The following is a 20187-nucleotide window of genomic DNA, read 5'->3' as shown; positions in this document are numbered from 1 at the left end:
CATACGCCCAACTGGGATCCACCCGGCATGCCCACTAGGGGTGATGCTCTGCCCATCTGGGATGTTGCTCTGTCGTAATTGGAGCCGTTCTAGTGCCTGAGTCAGAGGCCATGAAGCCATCCTCAGGGCCAGGCCAACTTTGCTCCAATGAAGCCTTGGCTGCAGGAGGGGAAGAGAGAGACAGAGAGAAAGGAGAGGGGGAAGGGTGGAGAAACAGATGAGCGCTTCTCCTGTGTGCCCTGGCCGGGAATCAAACCGGGACTTCCATACACCAGGCCGACGCTCTACTGCTGACCAAATTCTGTTTAATAAAACTGCACCTTAAGAACATTTTCAGCCTGGCCAGGCGGTGGCGCAGTGGATAGAGAGTGAGACTGGGATGCGGAGGACCCAGGTTCGAGACCCTGAGGTCGCCAGTTTGAGCGCAGGCTCATCTGGTTTGAGCAAAGCTCACCAGCTTGGACACAAGGTAGTTGGCTTGAGCAAGGGGTTACTCCGTCTGCTGTAGCCCCATGATCAAGGCACGTATGAGAAAGCAATCAATGAACAACTAAAGTGCCACAACGAAAAACTGAAGATTGATGCTTCTCATCTCTCTCCGTTCCTGTCTGTCCCTATCTATCCCTCTCTCTGACTCTCTCTCTGTCTCTGTAAAAAACAAAAACAAACAAAACATTTTTAAATATGGAAATCAAGTTTTTTTTTCAGTATGCTACAGACAGATTCTCTCTATATAGAGAAGGTCATAGAATGCCTGGCTGTGTGCTCTGGAGAAAGTTTATTTTAGAAACAGATTTTGAAAGTTTTCACAGTTATCAAAATTTAATATAAATCAGGGCCGTTGAATTAGTTGCAGGGTTCCATTTATTCTTTATTTGTGCATTCTTTTAGAATGGAATCTATTTCATTAATCAGATGTTCAAAGAGTGCCTACGTTGGCCCCATTTGGTACACTATTACTCCACATCATTTGACATTTCCAAGCATGCACAGGAAGTTTTGGAAGAAATCAGAATCGATCTCTGTCTTTGAATGTTGACACAACTAGCACCTGTTCAGATGAACATCTTCAGAAGCATATTCTGACTTTAGTTTGTGATTTGAACCTGTTGAGGTAACTTCACAGTCACTGTGCTTGGTTGTATCTGAACTGGGTATGATTGACTGTTGACGTGTTCCTGTCCTTAGGTCTGGCGGGAATTTCCTGACAGGTTGGTGGGTTACCCAGGTCGTCTGCATCTCTGGGACCACGAGATGAATAAGTGGAAGTATGAGTCTGAGTGGACCAACGAGGTGTCCATGGTGCTCACGGGAGCAGCTTTTTATCACAAGGTAGGTGTGGGGCCTCTCGGGGCTGGTGGGTCTGAGTAAGGAAGCCGAGAGGATGATGCTCATTTTATTTGGCCCAGTATCATTTTTGCTGAGTTTAGGGGAAAATGGTCTGTTCAGAGGGCTTAGAAAGGCATGTTGTATGAAATTATTTAAAGAATAAAGTTATTTCTCTAGTTATAAAATAATACATGCTCATATTAGAAAATACAGAACAAATCTTATTATATAAGAAAAGACATTTGTATGTCACTTAGAACCATCATTGTTGTTGAGATGGTTTTTCCACTTTGCCTTTTACTCATTTATGCACATATACACACATACCGTTACAAATATTCGCATTAGCTTGCTATTTTCTTGTCTTCTATTGTGAGCATTTTCTCACGTCATTAGCATTTCTTCACAGTTTTTTCCTTAATATAATTGTTAATATACTGTTATATTAGTATTTCATAAATTATGTATAACTATTATTCTGTTATTGCAGATTTAGGTTGTTTCTAACTTTTTTGCTATTTTAAATAATGCTTAATATCTAATTTTTAATGATTAATATCCATTTTCATAACTGTTTATACTTTTGACCATTATGATAGATTCTTAGAAGTAGAATTCTATCAAAGGGAACGAACGTCTTGGGGAGGTTTTGATATATAGGTTTTGTCTATTGTTTTCAGTATATTTGTACCAATATACACTTCCATCAGCAAGACACAGAACAGTCTTACCAGATCCTCCCTTGCATGAAATGCACGTGAAACTGGACTTTAATGTTTTAGCTGAGTTGATTACTAGTGAGATTGAAATTCCTTTTGTGTATTTATGAGCCTTTTGTATTTCTTCTCATCTAAGAATTATCACTTCCTGTTTTTGACTCTTTTAATTAGGGAGTGATTGAAGGGTATGCATTAGACTCTAAAATACTCGGTTTGATAACAGAATGCTTGTTCCCTGGCATGGTTTAATTAAATAGTAATAACTTGTCCATTGTCAGCAGTGGCATAAGGAACTGATGTCAGGAGAAAGAGCAGTTTAACCCAACACAGTTAATTTAATTTAGCTATATCTATATTGATAATGGCTTATCATTATCTCAGCACTGCTGTGCTCATACTTTTTAGGGCTCTAGATCCAGAAATGGTTTTTTGTTCTTAGCAATAAGTAAATAAATAAGGTTTATAATGTGTGTGTGTGGGGGTGTTGTGGTAATAGAGCGCATGCACTGTTTTTGTCCATGAATTTCTATACTGTGTCATGCATGCCGGTTATGGTAGTTTCAGAGTTGTGTCATATTTGTTTTACTGTAAAAAGCATATACCTTTGCAATGTCAAACCACTGTTAATTTATCTTTGTTTCTTTTTGCAATCTATAGTAAGAATAGAGAAAACAGAACTGAGCATTGTGCCTTTAGGGGAAAGGTTTAGTAAAGATGACTATGTAGTGTGTCTCTGAACAGTGTTTGTGAAACACTTAATCAGTCCACAGGGCCTGCTTCCTATGAAGGCTTCACATTGTTCCTCTTCTCAGCTTACAATAGGTGATTTTGAAAAGAATGACAATATTAAAGATCTTGGGGAAAGAAGATCTTGGTCACCTGATCTTTCTATTGCCCTTTCTGTTGATACGACCTTGTGGTTAATCTTATGAGAAAAAGTTGTTCCCATGCAGTGACTGAGTTGTACTTTATATATCAGCCAGAGGGAACTGCTATTTGAATGTTTCTTCTCTTTGTCTCACCTCATAGTATTTTAATTACCTGTATACCTACAAAATGCCTGGGGATATCAAGAACTGGGTGGATGCTCATATGAACTGTGAAGACATTGCCATGAATTTCCTCGTGGCTAATGTGACCGGGAAAGCTGTCATCAAGGTAGGAGGCGTCCTTGTTCAGCTCTGCCACTAACTTGCTTTGTGATCTTGGGCAAGTTTTCTTTTCTCTGAGTCTGAGAAGTTCTCGTAACTATTGAATATAAATGAAGTATTGGACGAGATGAACTTTAAGCTCCCTTTTCACTTTTTAAGATTTTAGGGCCCTGGTTGGTTGGCTCAATGGTAGAGCATCAGCCCGGCATGTGGAAGTCCCGGGTTCAATTCCCAGCCAGGGCACACAGGAGATGTGCCCATCTGCTTCTCCACCCTTCCCCCTCTCCTTCTCTCTCTTTTCCCCTCCCACAGCCAAAGCTCCATTGGAGCAAAGTTGGCCTGAGTGCTGAGGATGGCTCCATGGCCTCCGCCTCAGGTGCTAGAATGGCTCCAGCCGCAACGGAGCAATGGCCCAGATGGGCAGAGCATCACCCCCTGGTGGGCTTGCCGGGTGGATCCCTGTTGGGCGCATGCTGGAGTCTGTCTCTGCCTCCCCACTTCTCACTTTGGAAACATACAAAAAAAAAAAAAAGAAAAAGATTTTAGGATTAACACTGTCTCATTGTAAAACTGAAGGGTAGGCTCCTCATAGTGGTGGCACAGTGGATTGAGCATCGGCCTGGGACGCTGAGGGCCCCAGTTTGAAATGCTGAGGTCTCTGGCTAGAGTACTGGCTTGCCAGCTTGAGTGCAAGAATATCAACATGCTCCCAAGGTCGCTAGCTTGAGCGTGGGGTCACTGGCTCAGCTTGAGGTCCCCGTCCAGACACTAAAATGAAGCTTCTCAACTCTCTCCTCCTGTCCTCTCCTTTCCTGTCTCTCTCAAAGAAAAAAAAAGAAAAAAGAAATAAAATTGAAGGTAGGTTTTGATAATTTAAACATTTTTTATGCCGTTACTTTAGTTACTGTTTTTAAACTTAAGTATCAGAGATAAAGGATATGATGGTCAATCTATAAATTGTGTTTTTTTAAAAAATAATTTTATTCTCAAAATTGATTTAGAATTTGTTTCTATTAGCTCGAGGATACAGTTTACATCTTTCTTAAGGTAGCCAATCTTTTATATATAGATATAGATATAGATATATAGATAGATATATAGATAGATATTGAGAAGATAATACTTTGTACAATTAAAACTATCCTATCCTAAATGTTGTTTTTAAATATTGATTACTGTTTTAAAGTTGTTAAAATTTACCTTTCCTATAATAAAGATCCCATGGGGACAAATATCTATTCTTGAAATGTAGATTTGGCTTGAATTAGATCCCTTGATATGTAGAGAGAATACATTCTTTTATATGAATGAGATCATCTTGACCTTTTTTCATTCTCAATTAGAATTCCATGTATGACAATAGGCACTACTTCTAGGCCAGATTCCTAATTCTGAAATCTTTCTTTACTGGAAGCTTATGTTAGAATCATAGCGTGACACTCCCAACTAATTCCTCATACTATTAATTGATAAGCCAGATTAAGCCAACTGACTAAGGAAAGAGGAAGAGTCACGCTCTGTGCTCGCCACACCTGACCCTGTCCTCATTCTGTCCTCCCTAAGTAGCTCCATAGACAACTCACTGCGAGGAAAATTAAATGGTGTAAACTGTGAAACTGTGTTAGGGAAAGTGTATCTCCAGATCTGCTTTTTGACAAGCTTCAAGATGCTTTCAGCTGTGCTTGCTTACTCTGGAGACTAGTACCTGGTGTCCTGTGCTTTTCAACCATGCCTTAGTTTAATTATCTAGCTCTCTCCCCCTCCATGCCTCTGCTGTTTACTTATCTTCACTAGGTTAGGATAGCTGCTTCCCCTGAGTTTACTAGAAAAAGCATTGGAAGTTTGAGGTTTGGGGGCCAGGGGAAGAATCAGGTAAAAGGATTCAGAGGATAAGGGACCACTGGGTGTTTTTTTTTAAGGGAATTGCAAAATAACCTGGCATCTTCAAGAGCCTGGTGCTGCTCATAGCATTTGCCACGGGCTGAAAGAAGGAGAAAGAGCGCCTGTTGGAACTAAGGTTACGGTGAAAGTTATGGGAAGCTGTATTTCATCGCCCTTATGGCTGCAAGAACAAATGGTGTTTATACAAGGACCTTGGCAGTGAGAAAACAGTCATTAAACAGGAATTAAGGAGCTTGTCATCACCACTTCTTTCCAGTTACAGAAGGCGAAAGCCCTCCAAGCCTTTTTTATTGGGCCCTTGTGAGTTCTGCTGTTGGCCGAGCCAGACAGAGTCAAATGAGGAATGGTGAGGTGTGTGCGTGCGCATGCGTATGGAGGGAACAGGCGCCTCCGCGTACAGAACAGAAGCATGCAGAATGGCGTCACGAGTGTGGTTTTATTATCCTTGGCACAGACAGCCAGGTATATTTTTGTGTTCCTCTGGCAGGTAACACCGCGGAAGAAATTCAAGTGTCCTGAGTGCACAGCCATTGACGGGCTTTCCCTAGACCAGACCCATATGGTGGAGAGGTGAGTGAGCCTCTGACCAAAGTCTGCCCTAGCTCCTGATCCCTGTTTCCTGCCTTGGGCCTGTTTATGGGACTTTTTTGGAAATAGGAGGACAGCAGCTGGTAGCCATAGTCACCTCCTTTTGTGCCGTGGGAATTGGGTTAGTTCAAGCCCAGGTCACCCAAGAATTAATTTGGAATGCTACTCACTCAATTTGTAATGGCTGGAAGGGTCTTAAAAATATGACTGGTCTTAAGCTCCAGAAGCCAGATTCTCCACTTAGATGAAGCAGTTAACCATCCACAGTCATTTGAGTGGAAGCTAGTTAATTCCAAGGAAACACTGGACTGTTTTTCAGGATAATATCTCCATGTTGCAGTAAAAGTTTGATCACAAAGAATTAAACCAAACCCACCGGAGACAAATTACCTTTTCAAACTCTACTGAAACAGCTACCAAGAGCAGGATTGAGAGCACAGCTCTTTATATTCCAGAGAGAGGGGAGCAGGGCTGCTCTGAACTGTTCCCTTTGTTTCTGTCCAGTCCGTCCAACAAGCCGCCTTTGTGTGGAAGGTAACCAGGCCTCGGGGCGAGTGTAAAAGGAGTGGGGACCATGTCTCCCCGTAGACCTTTCTAGTCTTACAGTAGACCCAGTAGTCCTCACTTGTAACCGACAGGTCCCTGAGCTTCAAATCTCCTAAATCAAACCAAATTCTTCCAAAAGGCAGCTCCTTATGCAAGACAGCAAGCTCTGACAACCAGTGGCACTGTTGTCAAGGGACCAGAATTCACTCAGAGAATGTGACAGTGGCTTGGTAGAATAGGATCTCTAGTCCAAGTTTCCACAGGCCTCATGTGCTTCTGTTTGCAGTGTTGGCTTCTGAAGTCTACCAGCTGTATTAAACCCTTCAGCCGGGGGTTTGTACAGAAAGTAGTTTCTTTTCAATTGGCCTGGAGGATTCTGCTATAGTGTTTTACTCCTTCTAACTCTTACTCTCTGAATCTCTTTATCTCTTTTATATATACATATATATGTCTTATTCAAGAGACACAATTTTTACCAGTTTTCAATGTGAAATAATTTATTGTGATTTGGGAAATAATCTGTCACTGGTATCATAAATATTACACTGTCGAGGGCAGTGACATGAACTGCCATAGCTTGTTTGGGAGAGAGACCCCAACTGTAGTTCTGTTGGAATACATGAAGTTGTTATTTAAGCCTGCTACTGTACTCCATTTAGGGAGACTATATGGCATTAAACAGTTGGTCACTGGTTGGGCTAAGTTAACATGGTGGGGTCATATGGTCCAAGGAAGGAATTGCAGGGGAAAAGGTGAACCTGATAATGGCCTGGAAGCTCGTGCTAAGGCGAAACAGCTCTTCTCCAGACCACTGAGCTCATTCCCAATGTAAAGAGACAAACACAGTGAGAGGGACTTCGTTTAGCCGTAGTTATTACTAAACACTGAAGACAGTGACCGGGGGTGGTGTGGAGGCTTCCTATTGGAAAGAGGCTATTGAAAATGGAATAGGCGACCTGACCTGTGGTGGCGCAGTGGATAAAGCGTCGACCTGGAAATGCTGAGGTCGCCGGTTCAAAACCCTGGGCTTGCCTGGTCAAGGCACATATGGGAGTTGATGCTTCCAGCTCCTCCCCCCCTTCTCTCTCTGTCTCTCCTCTCTGTCTCTCCCTCTCCTTTCTAAAATGAATAAGTAAATAAAAAATAAAAATATAAATAAAATAAAAACTTTAAAAAAGAAAAAAAAAAGAAAGAAAATGGAATAGGCAACTTTCCAGATGTTGTTAGGCCTGAATCAAATTATATCAGAGTTTATAATTAACAACAAATACCCACACACACATCAAAGTTAATCCAAAGCTATATGTGATAAGTACCATAAGGGAGACTTAAATGTTATACTTGATCAGAAGAAAGAGAAGTGACTTCTTGTTAGGTTGATTAGTAGGAATAATTTTGTAAAAGAGATGGCATTTGAAGTAAACCTTCAAAGATCACTAGGATCCCAACCAACGCTATGCTCTCTGGGCAAGAAGAGGAGATACTAGGCGGGGGGAACTGCATAATCAAAGGGGCCGGTCAGCACATTCAAGGTGTATTTGGTAAGCGATTAAGAAATTCAGTTTGGCTAGAGCATAGAGTTTTGGCCCGTTAGTGCCAAACTGCCTTGACTGCCCAATTATGGAGTCTAGTTGTTTTTCTTTAGGCTCTGGTAAGCCATAGAAGGTTTTTGAACCGGAGGGTAGCTTTCTTTCCCTTTCCCAATCTGCACTTTACATGCAACAGTGGAGTAGCTTGATCTAAGCATTGTTTTGAGATTAAATTGGAAGTTGTGCATAGGATAGAATGAAGGTAAAGAGATTGAAGGAAGAAGAACAGTTAAAAGGCTTGAACTAAATTGAGTGTGGAGAGGAAGAAATGGATTGAATTATAAGAGACCCCCCCCCCTCCCCCAAAAGAAAGATGTGGTAGAACTTATTTCCAACTGGATAGTTATGGGAAGGTTGTGGAGAAGGAGCTGAGAGAGAGAACCACTAGATTTCCAGTCAAGAAGAATGGTAGTACCTTTAGTGGTATAAATAATACAGTTAGGAAGAGACACTAATTAAGGGGTGGAGGAGAGTGACAGTTGTACCTTTGATAGTAGAATCAATGAGGACAGGAAGAGATTTTCATCATAGACCAGCTGGAAAGTAGTCAGGTAGGTGATTTGGGGGTTTTGCCCTCTGTAAATGCAGGTAAGATACAGGGCAGGCAGTTGGGAATATGGAACAAGAACTCTAGAAAGAGGATTAAAACAAACGTATTTGTCAAACATCTGCCCAGAGATGTCAGTTGACTGAAGAAAGGCCCAGGGAAGAATCTTGAGAAATTCTGACATTTAGAAGACAGAGTAACCACAAAAGAAAAAAAAGAAACGTGACCACTGGGGAAGCCAGGAGAGAACGAGGACCTCCAGGGTCAAAGCAGGGAGGAGCAGGGGACATGTGGACTGGCAAAGGCCTGTGAAGTGACAGTCATGGGTGACTTTGCGAACAATGATATCATAGAGGACGGGGCTCGGGGGACAGAGTGTGAGTCTGTGGTGGGGAGGGAGTTCGTGAGTCTAGACGACCCTTCTGAGAAACTGGGTAGGGAAACAGTCTTGGAAGCACTTAGAAACTGGGAGAAACACTTTTTGGATTAAAGGCTGGGTCACTGAATTATTAAGTAAGGCGCTTAGGAAGTGCCTTAGGAAGAAGGCATGATTTAAGCATCTCGTGTAGACCGAGAGCTGGAGTTTGGGCTGTAGAATTGTTCTTTTGTTTTATTTTTGTACTGGTTCCCTTTGCAGCATACACAGTTTGCACACAACACTGAAAGGAGGTAACTGTTTTTTGCAAGTTCTGACTTTGTGCTGGATTTTGTAGTTCAATACGCTTCTTTATTCTATCTTCGGGTTCCAGAATCAGAAGTCTCAGGTGTAAAACAGTAGTCTTTACTACCCAGCATTCATTTCCAGGGTCTGCTATTATTTAAGAACCAGAAGGCATGACCAGGCGGTGGCGCAGTGGATAGAGCATCAGACTGGGATGCGGAGGACCCAGGTTCCCAGGTTCGAGACCTTGAGGTTGCCAGCTTGAGTGTGGGCTCATCTGGTTTGAGCAAAGATAAAAAAGCTCACCAGCTTGGACCCAAGGTCGCTGGTTCGAGCAAGGGGCTACTCGGTCTGCTGAAGGCCCACGGTCAAGGCACATATGAGAAAGCAATCAGTGAACAACTAAGGTGTTGCAATGAAAAATTGATGATTGATGCTTCTCATCTCTTTCCATTCCTGTCTGTCTGTCCCTATGTATTCCTCTCTCTGACTCCCTCTGTAAAAAAAAAAGAACCAGAATTTGTTACTGCTCATTTTTACCAATAGCTTCAATATGATCAAGACAATATGGTGAGAGACGGTGCTGATTTAAGAAAAAGAACATAGTATTTTGAGTCAGGTCGACCTTTGTTCAAATTATGAGTTTGCCACTTGTTAACTGTCTGAATTAAAGAAATGGACTTACCTTATTTGAACTTCTATCTTTTCATCTCCTAAAATGGGGATACTAATATCGATCAAATTACAGTGCCCATTCATTGGTTCAACAAATATTTACTGAGCATTTTGTTCCAAACACTGTATTATATGCTGGTGAGTAGAGTAATAATACATGAAAGCTTGCAGCACAGTGTCTGGCAGGATTTATTTCCTTCCCAATTTCCCTAGCATTAGTCCTAAAGGCTCCTGGTTACTTTAGGTAATTGTTTGTGTTTGAAAGGAAAACAGAAAACCATTAGTCCTTTCTTGCCCCAAGATACTTCCAGACTTTAGAGATAGACATTGGCAGTCCTTAGCCTGTTTGTACTCAATTAGAAAACCAACCCAGGGCAGCAGTTTCTGACAGGGTAGCTGGACACCGGACAGAACGACTCAGGTGGGCCACCAGCAGCCAGCCAACTCCTCGTCCACCCTAACCTGTTCCCCAGCCAAGATCGCCTGTGTGAAGAGAAAGTAGAAAACCTTGTCAGTACCTGGCAGGAGAGTTCGGGACCTTACCGCTGAGAGTGGGCCAGCCACTCCTCCAGTGCGGGCCGTGTGGAGAGAAAGAAGCACTCACTGACCCTGGGTTAGCCAGGAGCAGCTGTCAACAAGTCAGGCTGGCCTGAGCCCCGGTGGCCTCTTGCCTGCGGCCCAGCCCTGTTGGCAGATCTAGTTACAGAGAAGACATTGTCCTCAGTACCCTCCAGGGGACACGGAGCCTCCTTGCTCTGCCAGGAACCCTGGTTCTTCTTTAATACACTCGCTGGTACCTATGCTGGGCGTAGCTGGGCTTCGCTGGCCAGAATCTACGGGCATAATAACTGGAAACTGGAAGAATTGGTCCGTGATTACAGGCAGAGCAACTGTCAAGAGTAAGACCTTGGCGAGAGTTGACTCTGCCACCGCCGTGAGCCTGTTACTTGAGAGGGAAGCTGTCGTCCAGTGCTTGCTTCATACCATTTTGTTGAAACGCCTCTGTCGTTTCTCCCAGTCTCTCCTCACTTTGGAACCTATGACTGCTACCTTCTGAGTCTCAAAAGACTGCCAGCAGAAGGGAAACTCTGCGCCTTGCGATTGGTGGTCGAGTGTGATGGAAAGCGCAAAACTCAATGGGCAGGACCAGCGTCATTTGAAACCAGCCCGTCCTGCCGCTGCTGGCCCACAGCCTCTCCGTCCTAATTTCTCAGCCCGCATCAGGGCTCTACTCTAAACCCCACCCTTGGGCGTATAGAGGGGGATACTTTAAGGAACCAATAAGATCATGTATATATACCAAGGGTAGTCAACCTTTTTATACCTACTGCCCACTCTTGTATCTCTGTTAGTAGTAAAATTTTCTAACCCCCCACTGGTTCCACAGTAATGGTGATTTATAAAGTAGGGAAGTAACTTTACTTTATAAAATTTATAAAGCAGTTACAGCAAGTTAAAGCATATAATAATAATTACTTACCAAGCATTTTATATTGGATTTTTGCTTAGTTTGGCAGAATAAATCTTTCTAAAACAACTTACTATAGTTAAATCTATCCTTTTATTTATACTTTGGTTGCTCTGCTACCACCCACCATGAAAGCTGGAAATCCCACTAGTGGGCGGTAGGGACCAAGTTGACTACCACTGTGTATATACTGTATTTTTTGCTCCATAAGACGCACCTAGGGTTTTAAGGAGGAAAGTAAAAAATATTCTGAATGAAATGGTGTGTTAAAATATTTAATAAAACATACCACAATAATATTTCAACAGTGTAAACTCAACAGCAGTATTAACAACCATTAGCACTATTATTAACAAATGAGAAGAGTCTTTAATGTTTAAATACTCTTCTAGTTGTCCGGGAACGAACATTCGCTCCATAAGACACACGGGCATTTTCCCCTCTACTCTTTGGGAAAATAAGTGCGTCTTATGGAGTGAAAAATACGGTACATGATTTGGCATGTAATAGGTGCTCAACAGTTGTTCATTTTCAGCCCTTCCCCTTGGACCCTAGAATTGTGTTAATAAATAAATGTATATCATCTCATAATTAAGACTTTAGCCTCAGGAGCTCTGGCTGGGTTTGGCCCTGCCTCTTACTAGTTACTTGACTTCTGTGTCTCAGTCTTCCCAATGGAAAAATGGGAATAATCGTAGGACTTGCCCTACAGGGTTGTGGTGAGGATGAAACGAGTTAATACAGGTAAAGCACTCTTAACACAATAATTGTTGTTGTGGATTTGTGAGGTTGGTGGACACGAAGATGTTAGCTAGAAGAATTCAAAATGGAATAGTAACACATTTTTCTAGAAACATAATGACCAAGAGAAAAAATTGATACTGGCTGGCTTCTTTATTACTTGGTTTCTTCCTAAAGCTCAAAGTATGCAAATAAATACTTGTTGATCAAAATAATTTGAAACCAAGCTTACATATAGTACCTCTGAGGACAGAGGAGACTCCTGGTCTGCATCTTGAAATTGAGCCTCTTCCTGGTAAATGGCTCTGCCTCTGATTTGTTTGTTCTCGTTGTAGCTCGGGTGCCATGGGCCTGACTGAGGAGAGAGTGTACTGACCTTTCTGTAATCCATCCTTGAGCTCCCCTTAACTTCAAAAGCAGTTTTTACAGGCTTGTATTCCCCTCTGCTCTGATGCCAAAGTGTCCCCACCCAGCTGTCACACAGTTGGCCTGATTGACCAGCACCACTTACCGCCACCGTGCCTGACCTCACCTCCTAGGAGGCTGCTCACCAGGCTGGGGGGTGGGCCCAGGGGTAAGGAAACCGACTCTTCCTCCTCCCCTGCTGGGCTGTTCTGTCAAGTTGGTTGTTGGCTGCTGGTTCTAACAAGGAAGTGGCTCAAATTATGGAAGCTGTTCTAGATGAACTTCAGCTTTCATGGAAGAGCTTGTAGGAGTTGACCAATAATTCCCAGAGACTGCCACTTACAGGCCTTCAGCGATGTTGGTTGAACAGGTGAAGTGTCTATTCTTTGAAAACGAGGTTCGCTGCCCTCATTACCGTCTATGGCCTTTCACTGCTCCATGTGTAAGAGCTTCCCCTCTGCCTGTTAAACTTCAGTAAGCTAGAGCTCTGGTCCAGGGGCTTTTTCCTTTCCCCGTTGTTAGCTGGCAGAGATGGGGTTAAGAATTGTTGGCAGCTAATCCACCTTGTTTTGAGGCCAGCTTGTGCTGATCTGGAAGAATGACTGGAATTTAAGGGGGAGGGGAGGAGATCCTCTGACCTCTGCAGGCCCTCCAAGCAGTGTTCCCTGTTCACTTTCTCCCGCTGAACTAATAGAGCACCCGCCAGATCATTCTTTTATCCACCCCCTGCCAACCTCTTTAAGAACCTGGGAGCAGGTTGGGCTACTTGGATTTCTTCTGTTGGAGTTGAATATGATGTGTCTCAGCTTCTTGAACATTTTCTCTTTTGTCGCCCACCCCTATCCCTCTCCTCTGCTCAACTGCCTTCCTCTCCCCAAACCCCACAGGTCTGAGTGCATCAACAAGTTTGCTTCAGTCTTTGGGACAATGCCTCTGAAGGTGGTGGAGCACCGAGCTGACCCTGTCCTGTACAAGGACGACTTTCCTGAGAAACTGAAGAGCTTCCCCAACATCGGCAGCTTATGAACCTGCCATGGGCGGGGGTCAGAAGGTTAAGCTTGGACGAAGGAGGAGCACACGGCCTCCCCAGCACTTCTGATGTAAGGTGGGGCCTTCAGAGGGGAAGTCTGCCATTCTGGGTCTTGGCATACTACCATGACCTGCTTCCTGGAGAACAGGAGCCTCGAGAGAACGTAAGCACTTTGGGCTGCGCGTCCTCTGTTCTGCTGTTTCTGATGCTGTCCGAAGGCTTCTTTTTGAAAGTGCAGTGGAAGCCGTGGTGGCGTGCTCCGGGCATCCGTCCAGCTCGGGCCGCCTGGTCTCCGGCTCCGACAGGCAGTCTGGGAGGAAACCTCACTGACTGGGAGACCACTGAGGGGAGACCTGCCGGCCCATTGTAGACTGGGGAATTGTGAAGAAAGCATCCACATCTCACTTTTAGTTATTTCAAATCAGTGACTTTGTTGAAGGAAAAGCCAAGCCCACAATTTGGTGCAAAATCCAAATTTCCTAGTGGGATTTGATATGCTAAGCTTGGGGCCCGGGGCGCCGGACTTGGGTACAGAAGAACAGCGATGCTGAGTCGGGACCCTGTAAGCTCCATGGACTATTTCTGTTTGATTTGGCTTTTTGATATGATTAAAATTATTTTTTATTCCTTTTTCTATTATGTTTAAAATATTGATTGTTGCTGGTCTGAGGAACATCACCTTTTCTGTATTTAACTCCAGTCTGCTACCAGGTCTGGGAAGACACGGCCAGGAGGAATGTCTTGTGCCACGTGTGTAAGTCAGCTGAGATCCCCAAACGGAACATTCTCAGAGAAGACGTCTCCCAAACTCCAAAGGTTTTCATTCCCTTATTAGATCCAGTCAATCTTTTGAAGGGATCCTCAGGGAAAACAGAGGGCCTCTAATAGCCGTACTCTGAGTCTCCATGTTATAAAAGTTGAAGTTGTGACCCTACCCCAAGGGGGTTCCAAAATCTCCCTCATTCTTTTTATATAAACGTAACGTTAGCCAGGGAGGTTCTGGCTAATGTTAAATGCTGCTCTAACAACTGCTTTGCAATAGTTGCTGGTATATTTAAATCGTTAAATTCAGCATTTAGTAACACTGCACATGTGTGAATTATACCTCTGTAAGCCCGGCTGATGAGCAAATCTACTCTGGCGAATGTTAGATGTTATGGATTCGAAACAGATTGATCTGGCTCTAATATTAAGATTAGCCACAGTTTGGGCTTTAGCCATAACATATGTCCCCAGAACACAAAATACATAACAATTTGCTTGGAATATGGATATAATTACCGAAACCTAGCTATGTGCCAGTTGATGTCACTGATCCACCAGCCGTCGTTCAGTTGAGTGACACAAAGGTGAGCAGTTAGTTTGCTGTAGTTTTTAAACTTGTCATTTTCACAAAAGTCACTTCACATGTGTTCCAACAGACTTTGAAGGAGTCAAAGAAAATGTTCAGAAGTAGTAAAATTGGAAGTGGAAACCGTGAGGGAGGGAGGGAGGAGGGCAGTGTGGGCTGTTCCAGGGGACGGACAGAGATCTCATTCAGTGCGTGCGCGTCAGGCAGGCGTGGACGCCGGGACTGGTTCAGCGTGTGCAGCTGCAGGTGCCGGTGCTTCAAGAACTGCCGATTTGGGAGCTGATGTACCGTCAGTAGGGAGGATGGGAAGGCATTTCAGTCTCATATTCCTAATACGGGAGGTGATATGATAGAGTCCAAGAGAAAGTGATTTGTTTTGTCACCCAGGTACCAGTAGCTGACACAAACAGGACCTCTGACCTTTTTGGGGGATCTCTAGCTTGGTTTTCAAATTTGGGGCAAAGAGCGGAGAGCCTCACATTTCAGTCCCTGCTAAAAGCCAAGAACTGTGCTAGCCTGACATGTGTCTTACGTCACCCTCAGTCCCCCCCCCCCCCCCCCAGCCTGGCTTTTCAGACACACCTGCCCTTTTCCCATCACTGAACGCAGGGCCTTAGCCACTGGTTCCCATCCGCTTCCCCCTCCCAAAGGGTGCCTTTTCTTTTTCTTTTTCTTCGTTTTTTCAAAGCTTGCTAGCCCTTTGATTCTGGAAAAGGAACTCTTTAATCCGAGATCATTGGGAGCCCTGGGGAGCTGTGTAAATGTGATTGCATCACCTTCTTAGGACTCATTGGCCTTCTAAGGGTATGAGAACTCCATTTAAAGCATCTCGCTGCCCTCAGAAATATTGGGGGTTAGATCTTACAACATAGCATGAAAGAGTTTATGTGATAGAATGAGTATTATATCCTAGGCCCTGGAAACTATCCTCAAAGGTTCTTTCCGGTGAACAGATTGTATAGATGACAGGTAAATTCAGGCCACGGACACAGACAGTGTCTGTGATTCAGGGGTTCGGAGGGGACTGGCAACTCCACCCCCATTATCAGTGCGTTTCTGAGCTGCGCACCCCAAGCCTCACCCATGAGCGTGAGTCGGATCGTCTGTCCTTGGGATCATCTATGGCATCTGGGGATGCAGAATGATCACGCTAATTAAAATGTCAGGTCCTGGCCTACAGCAGACAACAGCTGGTTTTAGATTAAAAAATCTTTCTGAAGAAATTGCATCCTACTGGCCTGTACAGACGAGCCTGCGCCGGCCCTGGCCCACACGTGCGCACTCAGCGGCCTGCCTTGGCCCCTCGGACCGGCCGCTCGGAGCGCAGGGCGGAAACACTTCCTTGCCGGCTAACGTTACATAGCCGGGACTGATCTTATCTCACGTATTTTACCAAGCCTCACATGCATTTAGGCAGGAACCCCCCCTTTCTGGGAAAATTAAAGAGGAAAATATCAATTTCTGTATTGAGGATCTCAGGTTCTTTCCTGCAAATGACACTGTGCTGGGCTGTCTCCTCTCACTCGGTGTGGGGACGTTCAGAACTGACAACTCGGGCATCTCGGCCAAAGCCCTGTGTGCTTCCAACGGGACTTCGAGCACGCGGTCATCAGGGGCTCGTTTCTCTGCTACCGTTGGGGAAAAGTGACTGTCATACCGGCCTGTGTTGACCAGGACGGAGCTGGCAGAGGCAAGCGGCCTCGTTGCCCCCGTCCAGCATCCAGCGAAGGCGTTATTAGTAACACCATGCTTTCAGCTGCGTCCGGGGGTGGTTGTCTGACTGGAGGGCGGAGCGTTCTCACCGCTGAAAGATAGTGTGTTATCAGCCGCAGGTTCTAAAGATGTGACTGCCGGGTGAACACGCCAGGCCCTTTGATGGTTGTCAGCCAAAGCAGGATTAAGAAGTAGATAAAGTAGAGACCGGGCTTGGGCAGCGGTTCCGTTCTGGTGAAGCTCATCGTGGCTCAGCAGCTGGCAGATCCGTGGGACCCAGCCGAGAGAGGAGAGGTTTGGGGAGTTGGAAGTTACCCATCAACTCCCCCCATTCCGAGCCGGGCGGGCTGCTTCTCTTTGGGGACAGTAGCCTCTTCTTGGGTAGGCTGCTTTTTCCATCTCTCTCGGCCCAGGTAATCTGTTGCAGCCGAAGAAGCCGCACCGGGCTGCCCGCCAAGCTGCGCTGGCGCAGGGAGGCAGACAGAGTGCTTGGCTGGCCCCGAGCCCCTTCCAGCCGCTTCCTGAGGAGCAGCGCTGGCAGGGGCGCTGACCAGATTGGCAGGCAGCGGCCGTCCAGGAAGGCTTGGAAGCAACGTGAACTTTTCCACTGCCAGGCCTGGAGGCGCACGAATCCTGTGGGGCCTGTCTGCTCACCTCGCCCCCGAGCTCTGTTCCAAGCCCAGGCTCCCGTCCGAGGCCAGTGTTTGATCCTCACCATTTTCTGCTTCTGAGTAAAATCCAGGACAGCTTCTGGCCCCGTGTTGCCCACCATGCAGAGCCTGGGCATCCAAAGAGGCCTCAGTGAGCCCCCAGCGGCGGAGAGTGGGCGGGCGGGACTCCACTCCATCTAAGCCTTCCCCCCTCCCTCTAGGACGGCGCCTTCTAAGCTCAACCCCCAGCCTCTCTGCCACCGCCATTAACCAGATCCTCCAGGACCCCCAGCTCCCAGCTTCGGGCTCTGCGACCTCCAGTTTCCCCCTGGGAGTGAGGGGCTTTACAGGCAACTTTGGACCTTGGATTTTTTTTTTATTACAGGAACAGAGAGAGTCAGAGAGAGGGATAGATAGAGACAGACAGGAATGGAGAGAGATGAGAAGCATCAATCATTAGTTTTTCGTTGCAACACCTTAGTTGTTCATTGATTGCTTTCTCATATGTGCCTTGACCGTGGGCCTTCAGCAGACCGAGTAACCCCTTGCTTGAGCCAGCGACCTTGGGTCCAAGCTGGTGAGCTTTTGCTCAAACCAGATGAGCCCGCACTCAAGCTGGCAACCTCGGGGTCTCGAACCTGGGTCCTCAGCATCCCAGTTTGATGCTCTATCCACTGCGCCACCGCCTGGTCAGGCTGGACCTTGGATTTTTAATGTCAGGCTCACCATTGCTGGTAGCACAGAGAGGATGCTGGGAGGATTGGACCCCCTCACCCAGATTTCCAGCCTCTTTCCCATGTTCCCTTTCAAGAAAAGGCTGTGTGGCCATCATCTGTGTCTGGCAGTTTTGTTCCCTCAAGTTTACAACCCTTTTGGGATAGTGGTTTTTTCTCTTTCTTCTCCCAGCTAGCTGGGCCCCTGAGCGCACTCGCTCTCACCCCCTGAAGGGCACAGGCTGTCCGGGGAAGGCACAGGGGAAGAGGCGTGGGTGTGTCTCCCAGACGCCCCTCAGCAAAGCCCCGGTCTGTGCACCCTCTCGGGAGCTGCGTGTGGGGCGCGGGTGCTGACAAGGCAGGGCTGGCACCTGTCAGACCCAGCCCCCAGTTCATGCCACCGTGCAGCCTTGCCTTCTGAACACGGCCCTCGGCCGATGATTTTTCACGTTGCCATGGTGTGAAATTTATGTGCATCCAGTAGAAACCACACTTCCCATTTTGAATGTTGCTCTTCTCCTGAGCTAGCGACATGCGCAATGATAATTCTGGTGAGGCTGGGCCGCTGCGGGATGATTTCACCTACTGTAGGCGATTGTAAGCATGCTAGGACGCGCAAAGCCATGACATTCAGTAGGTTAGGTGTATTAAATGTGTTTTCGACTTAACGAGTTTATCCCATGGGTTTATCAGGATGTAACCCCATCGCCAGTCGAGGATCATCCGCATATCTATGTGGGCTTTTATGTATAGTTTCCAACATATATCATTATCTATACTAAACCGAAGGATAAACTCAACGAACAGCTGGTTTTTTGGTAATCACAGCTGAAGAACAGCCAACTAGTTACTAGATCTAGGTGAGGTAAGAGCATTTATTCAGTCATTCAGTGTTTCCAATTGTTCGTTCATTCATCAAAATACATACTAGATCGAGGAGACAGAATTGAACAAGACTGTCCCGACCTCAAGTAGACCCAGTTCTAGGGAGAGTCCTTGAGCTCTCTAAGATGGCGTGAGCCCACTGGTGGCCTGGGACTCTACAGGCCTACGTCAGTCCCAGATGTAAACAGTCTCCATAACACCATCTTCTTTGGTGCCTGGAGGAAGCAAGGGTTTTTCATTTCCTCTTCTCTAGCGCCTGCCCTGGAGCTGTGTGCTCGCCCTTCCTTGGCCTTGAGGGCGTCCGCTCCTGTTCCTCAGTTCCCTCAACCAGATCGGACACGGCAAAGGCGCTTTGATTCGGGCTGATGAGATGGAATGATGTATCAGATCGCCTCCCCGTCTCTCGCCCAGGGCCTTGACCAGATTGTACCTGATGCTGGCGGCCAGCCCTCCTCTGGCCCCTAGTTCTGTTACCAGAGAGCTCGGGGGTCTGGATCCTATCTAGCCCCGTCAGGGCGGATTACTGAATGCGCAGTTCTTTTGCCCCAGTCCCTTTCCTGTGCTATAAATAAGCCCCGTGTTTATTTTCTTATGTTATTGAAATGAGAACTTGGGGTTTGGGCCTCCTGACGAGTCGGGAGAGCGTCCATCCGGTGCCTGGTGAGGGCCCTGGCTGGCTGGCTGCTGTCTGAAGCTGTTTGCAGTCCTCCCCCTCTGTTTTGGGTATGGCTTAATTTCAATAGGAAGGGCTGTACGCAGCCCCGTATCTGCTGATTTTCAGGTTTCAGCTTTCTTCCAGCCTCACGGCCTGCTTAGAAGTGAAGTTGTGTTTCTCATTAAGGGGATAACAGCCACAATTGAGGTAATTAACAAAAATTGGGCATTGGTGGCAGCAGCTCCTATAGGATTTCCCATAGTCTTTCTCTAGTCGATCCTGAGGGCTTACCTTTCTCTCCTCCCTTCTGCCTACCCTGTGCCCAGTCTCTGTTCTTGTTACCAGTTTGGTTTGATGTAGTGACAGCTTAGCCAAACGAGGACACAGAAGATGCAAGGATTTTTCCTCTCTCTTCCAGTCACCGGTTGTACCTTGGCCCTTTTTCAGACGTTATAAGGAGGAATATCTATTAATAACAGGTTGATGCTCCTTTGGTCCCGTGGCTACACCATGTCAATGGGGAGGGTGACCTAAGATAACGTTGGGATAAAAAGGAGACCCCTGACAGCCCCGTGCAATGGATTATGTGCTGTGTGGAAGTCTTGGAATTTGGAAATGCTCCAAGTCAGGTTTCGTAAGGAGTGATTTCTGGCTTCAGGCTTTGAGAACACATCGAAAGTCTCCAGTGAGCTGGACACAGCCTTGTCTGGTAGAACTTGGGCTAAAGGTCATTGCCTTCTCAGGATGGACTCATCTGGAGAAACCCTTCTGTGGGCACAACCTGAACCTTGAAGTCTATTAATAAGGAGGATTGCATCTAATCACAAGATTGAGTTCACTTGCAGAGCAAGGACCAGGAGAAAGTTCAT

The 20187-nt window shown here is 45.8% G+C and overlaps 1 protein-coding gene across 1 annotated transcript in view; it reads left to right on the top strand.

The window, feature by feature from the left end:
• Window positions 1–13985, top strand: part of EXT2 (exostosin glycosyltransferase 2) — a 157055-nt gene extending 143070 nt beyond the window's left edge. Inside the window, exons 11-14 of the mRNA XM_066362932.1 lie at window positions 1189–1332; window positions 3078–3206; window positions 5589–5671; window positions 13209–13985. Coding sequence (XP_066219029.1) covers window positions 1189–1332; window positions 3078–3206; window positions 5589–5671; window positions 13209–13347 — 495 coding nt within the window. The 3' untranslated portion in view covers window positions 13348–13985. The remainder of the gene's footprint in view (window positions 1–1188; window positions 1333–3077; window positions 3207–5588; window positions 5672–13208) is intronic.
• Window positions 13986–20187: the final 6202 nt, after the last annotated feature.

The sequence above is a fragment of the Saccopteryx leptura genome, chromosome 1 (genome assembly GCF_036850995.1).
Source record: "Saccopteryx leptura isolate mSacLep1 chromosome 1, mSacLep1_pri_phased_curated, whole genome shotgun sequence".
Classification (NCBI taxonomy): domain Eukaryota; kingdom Metazoa; phylum Chordata; class Mammalia; order Chiroptera; family Emballonuridae; genus Saccopteryx; species Saccopteryx leptura.
Note: the sequence above shows the minus strand (reverse complement) of the source record. Positions and strands in the feature narration are given on the sequence as shown.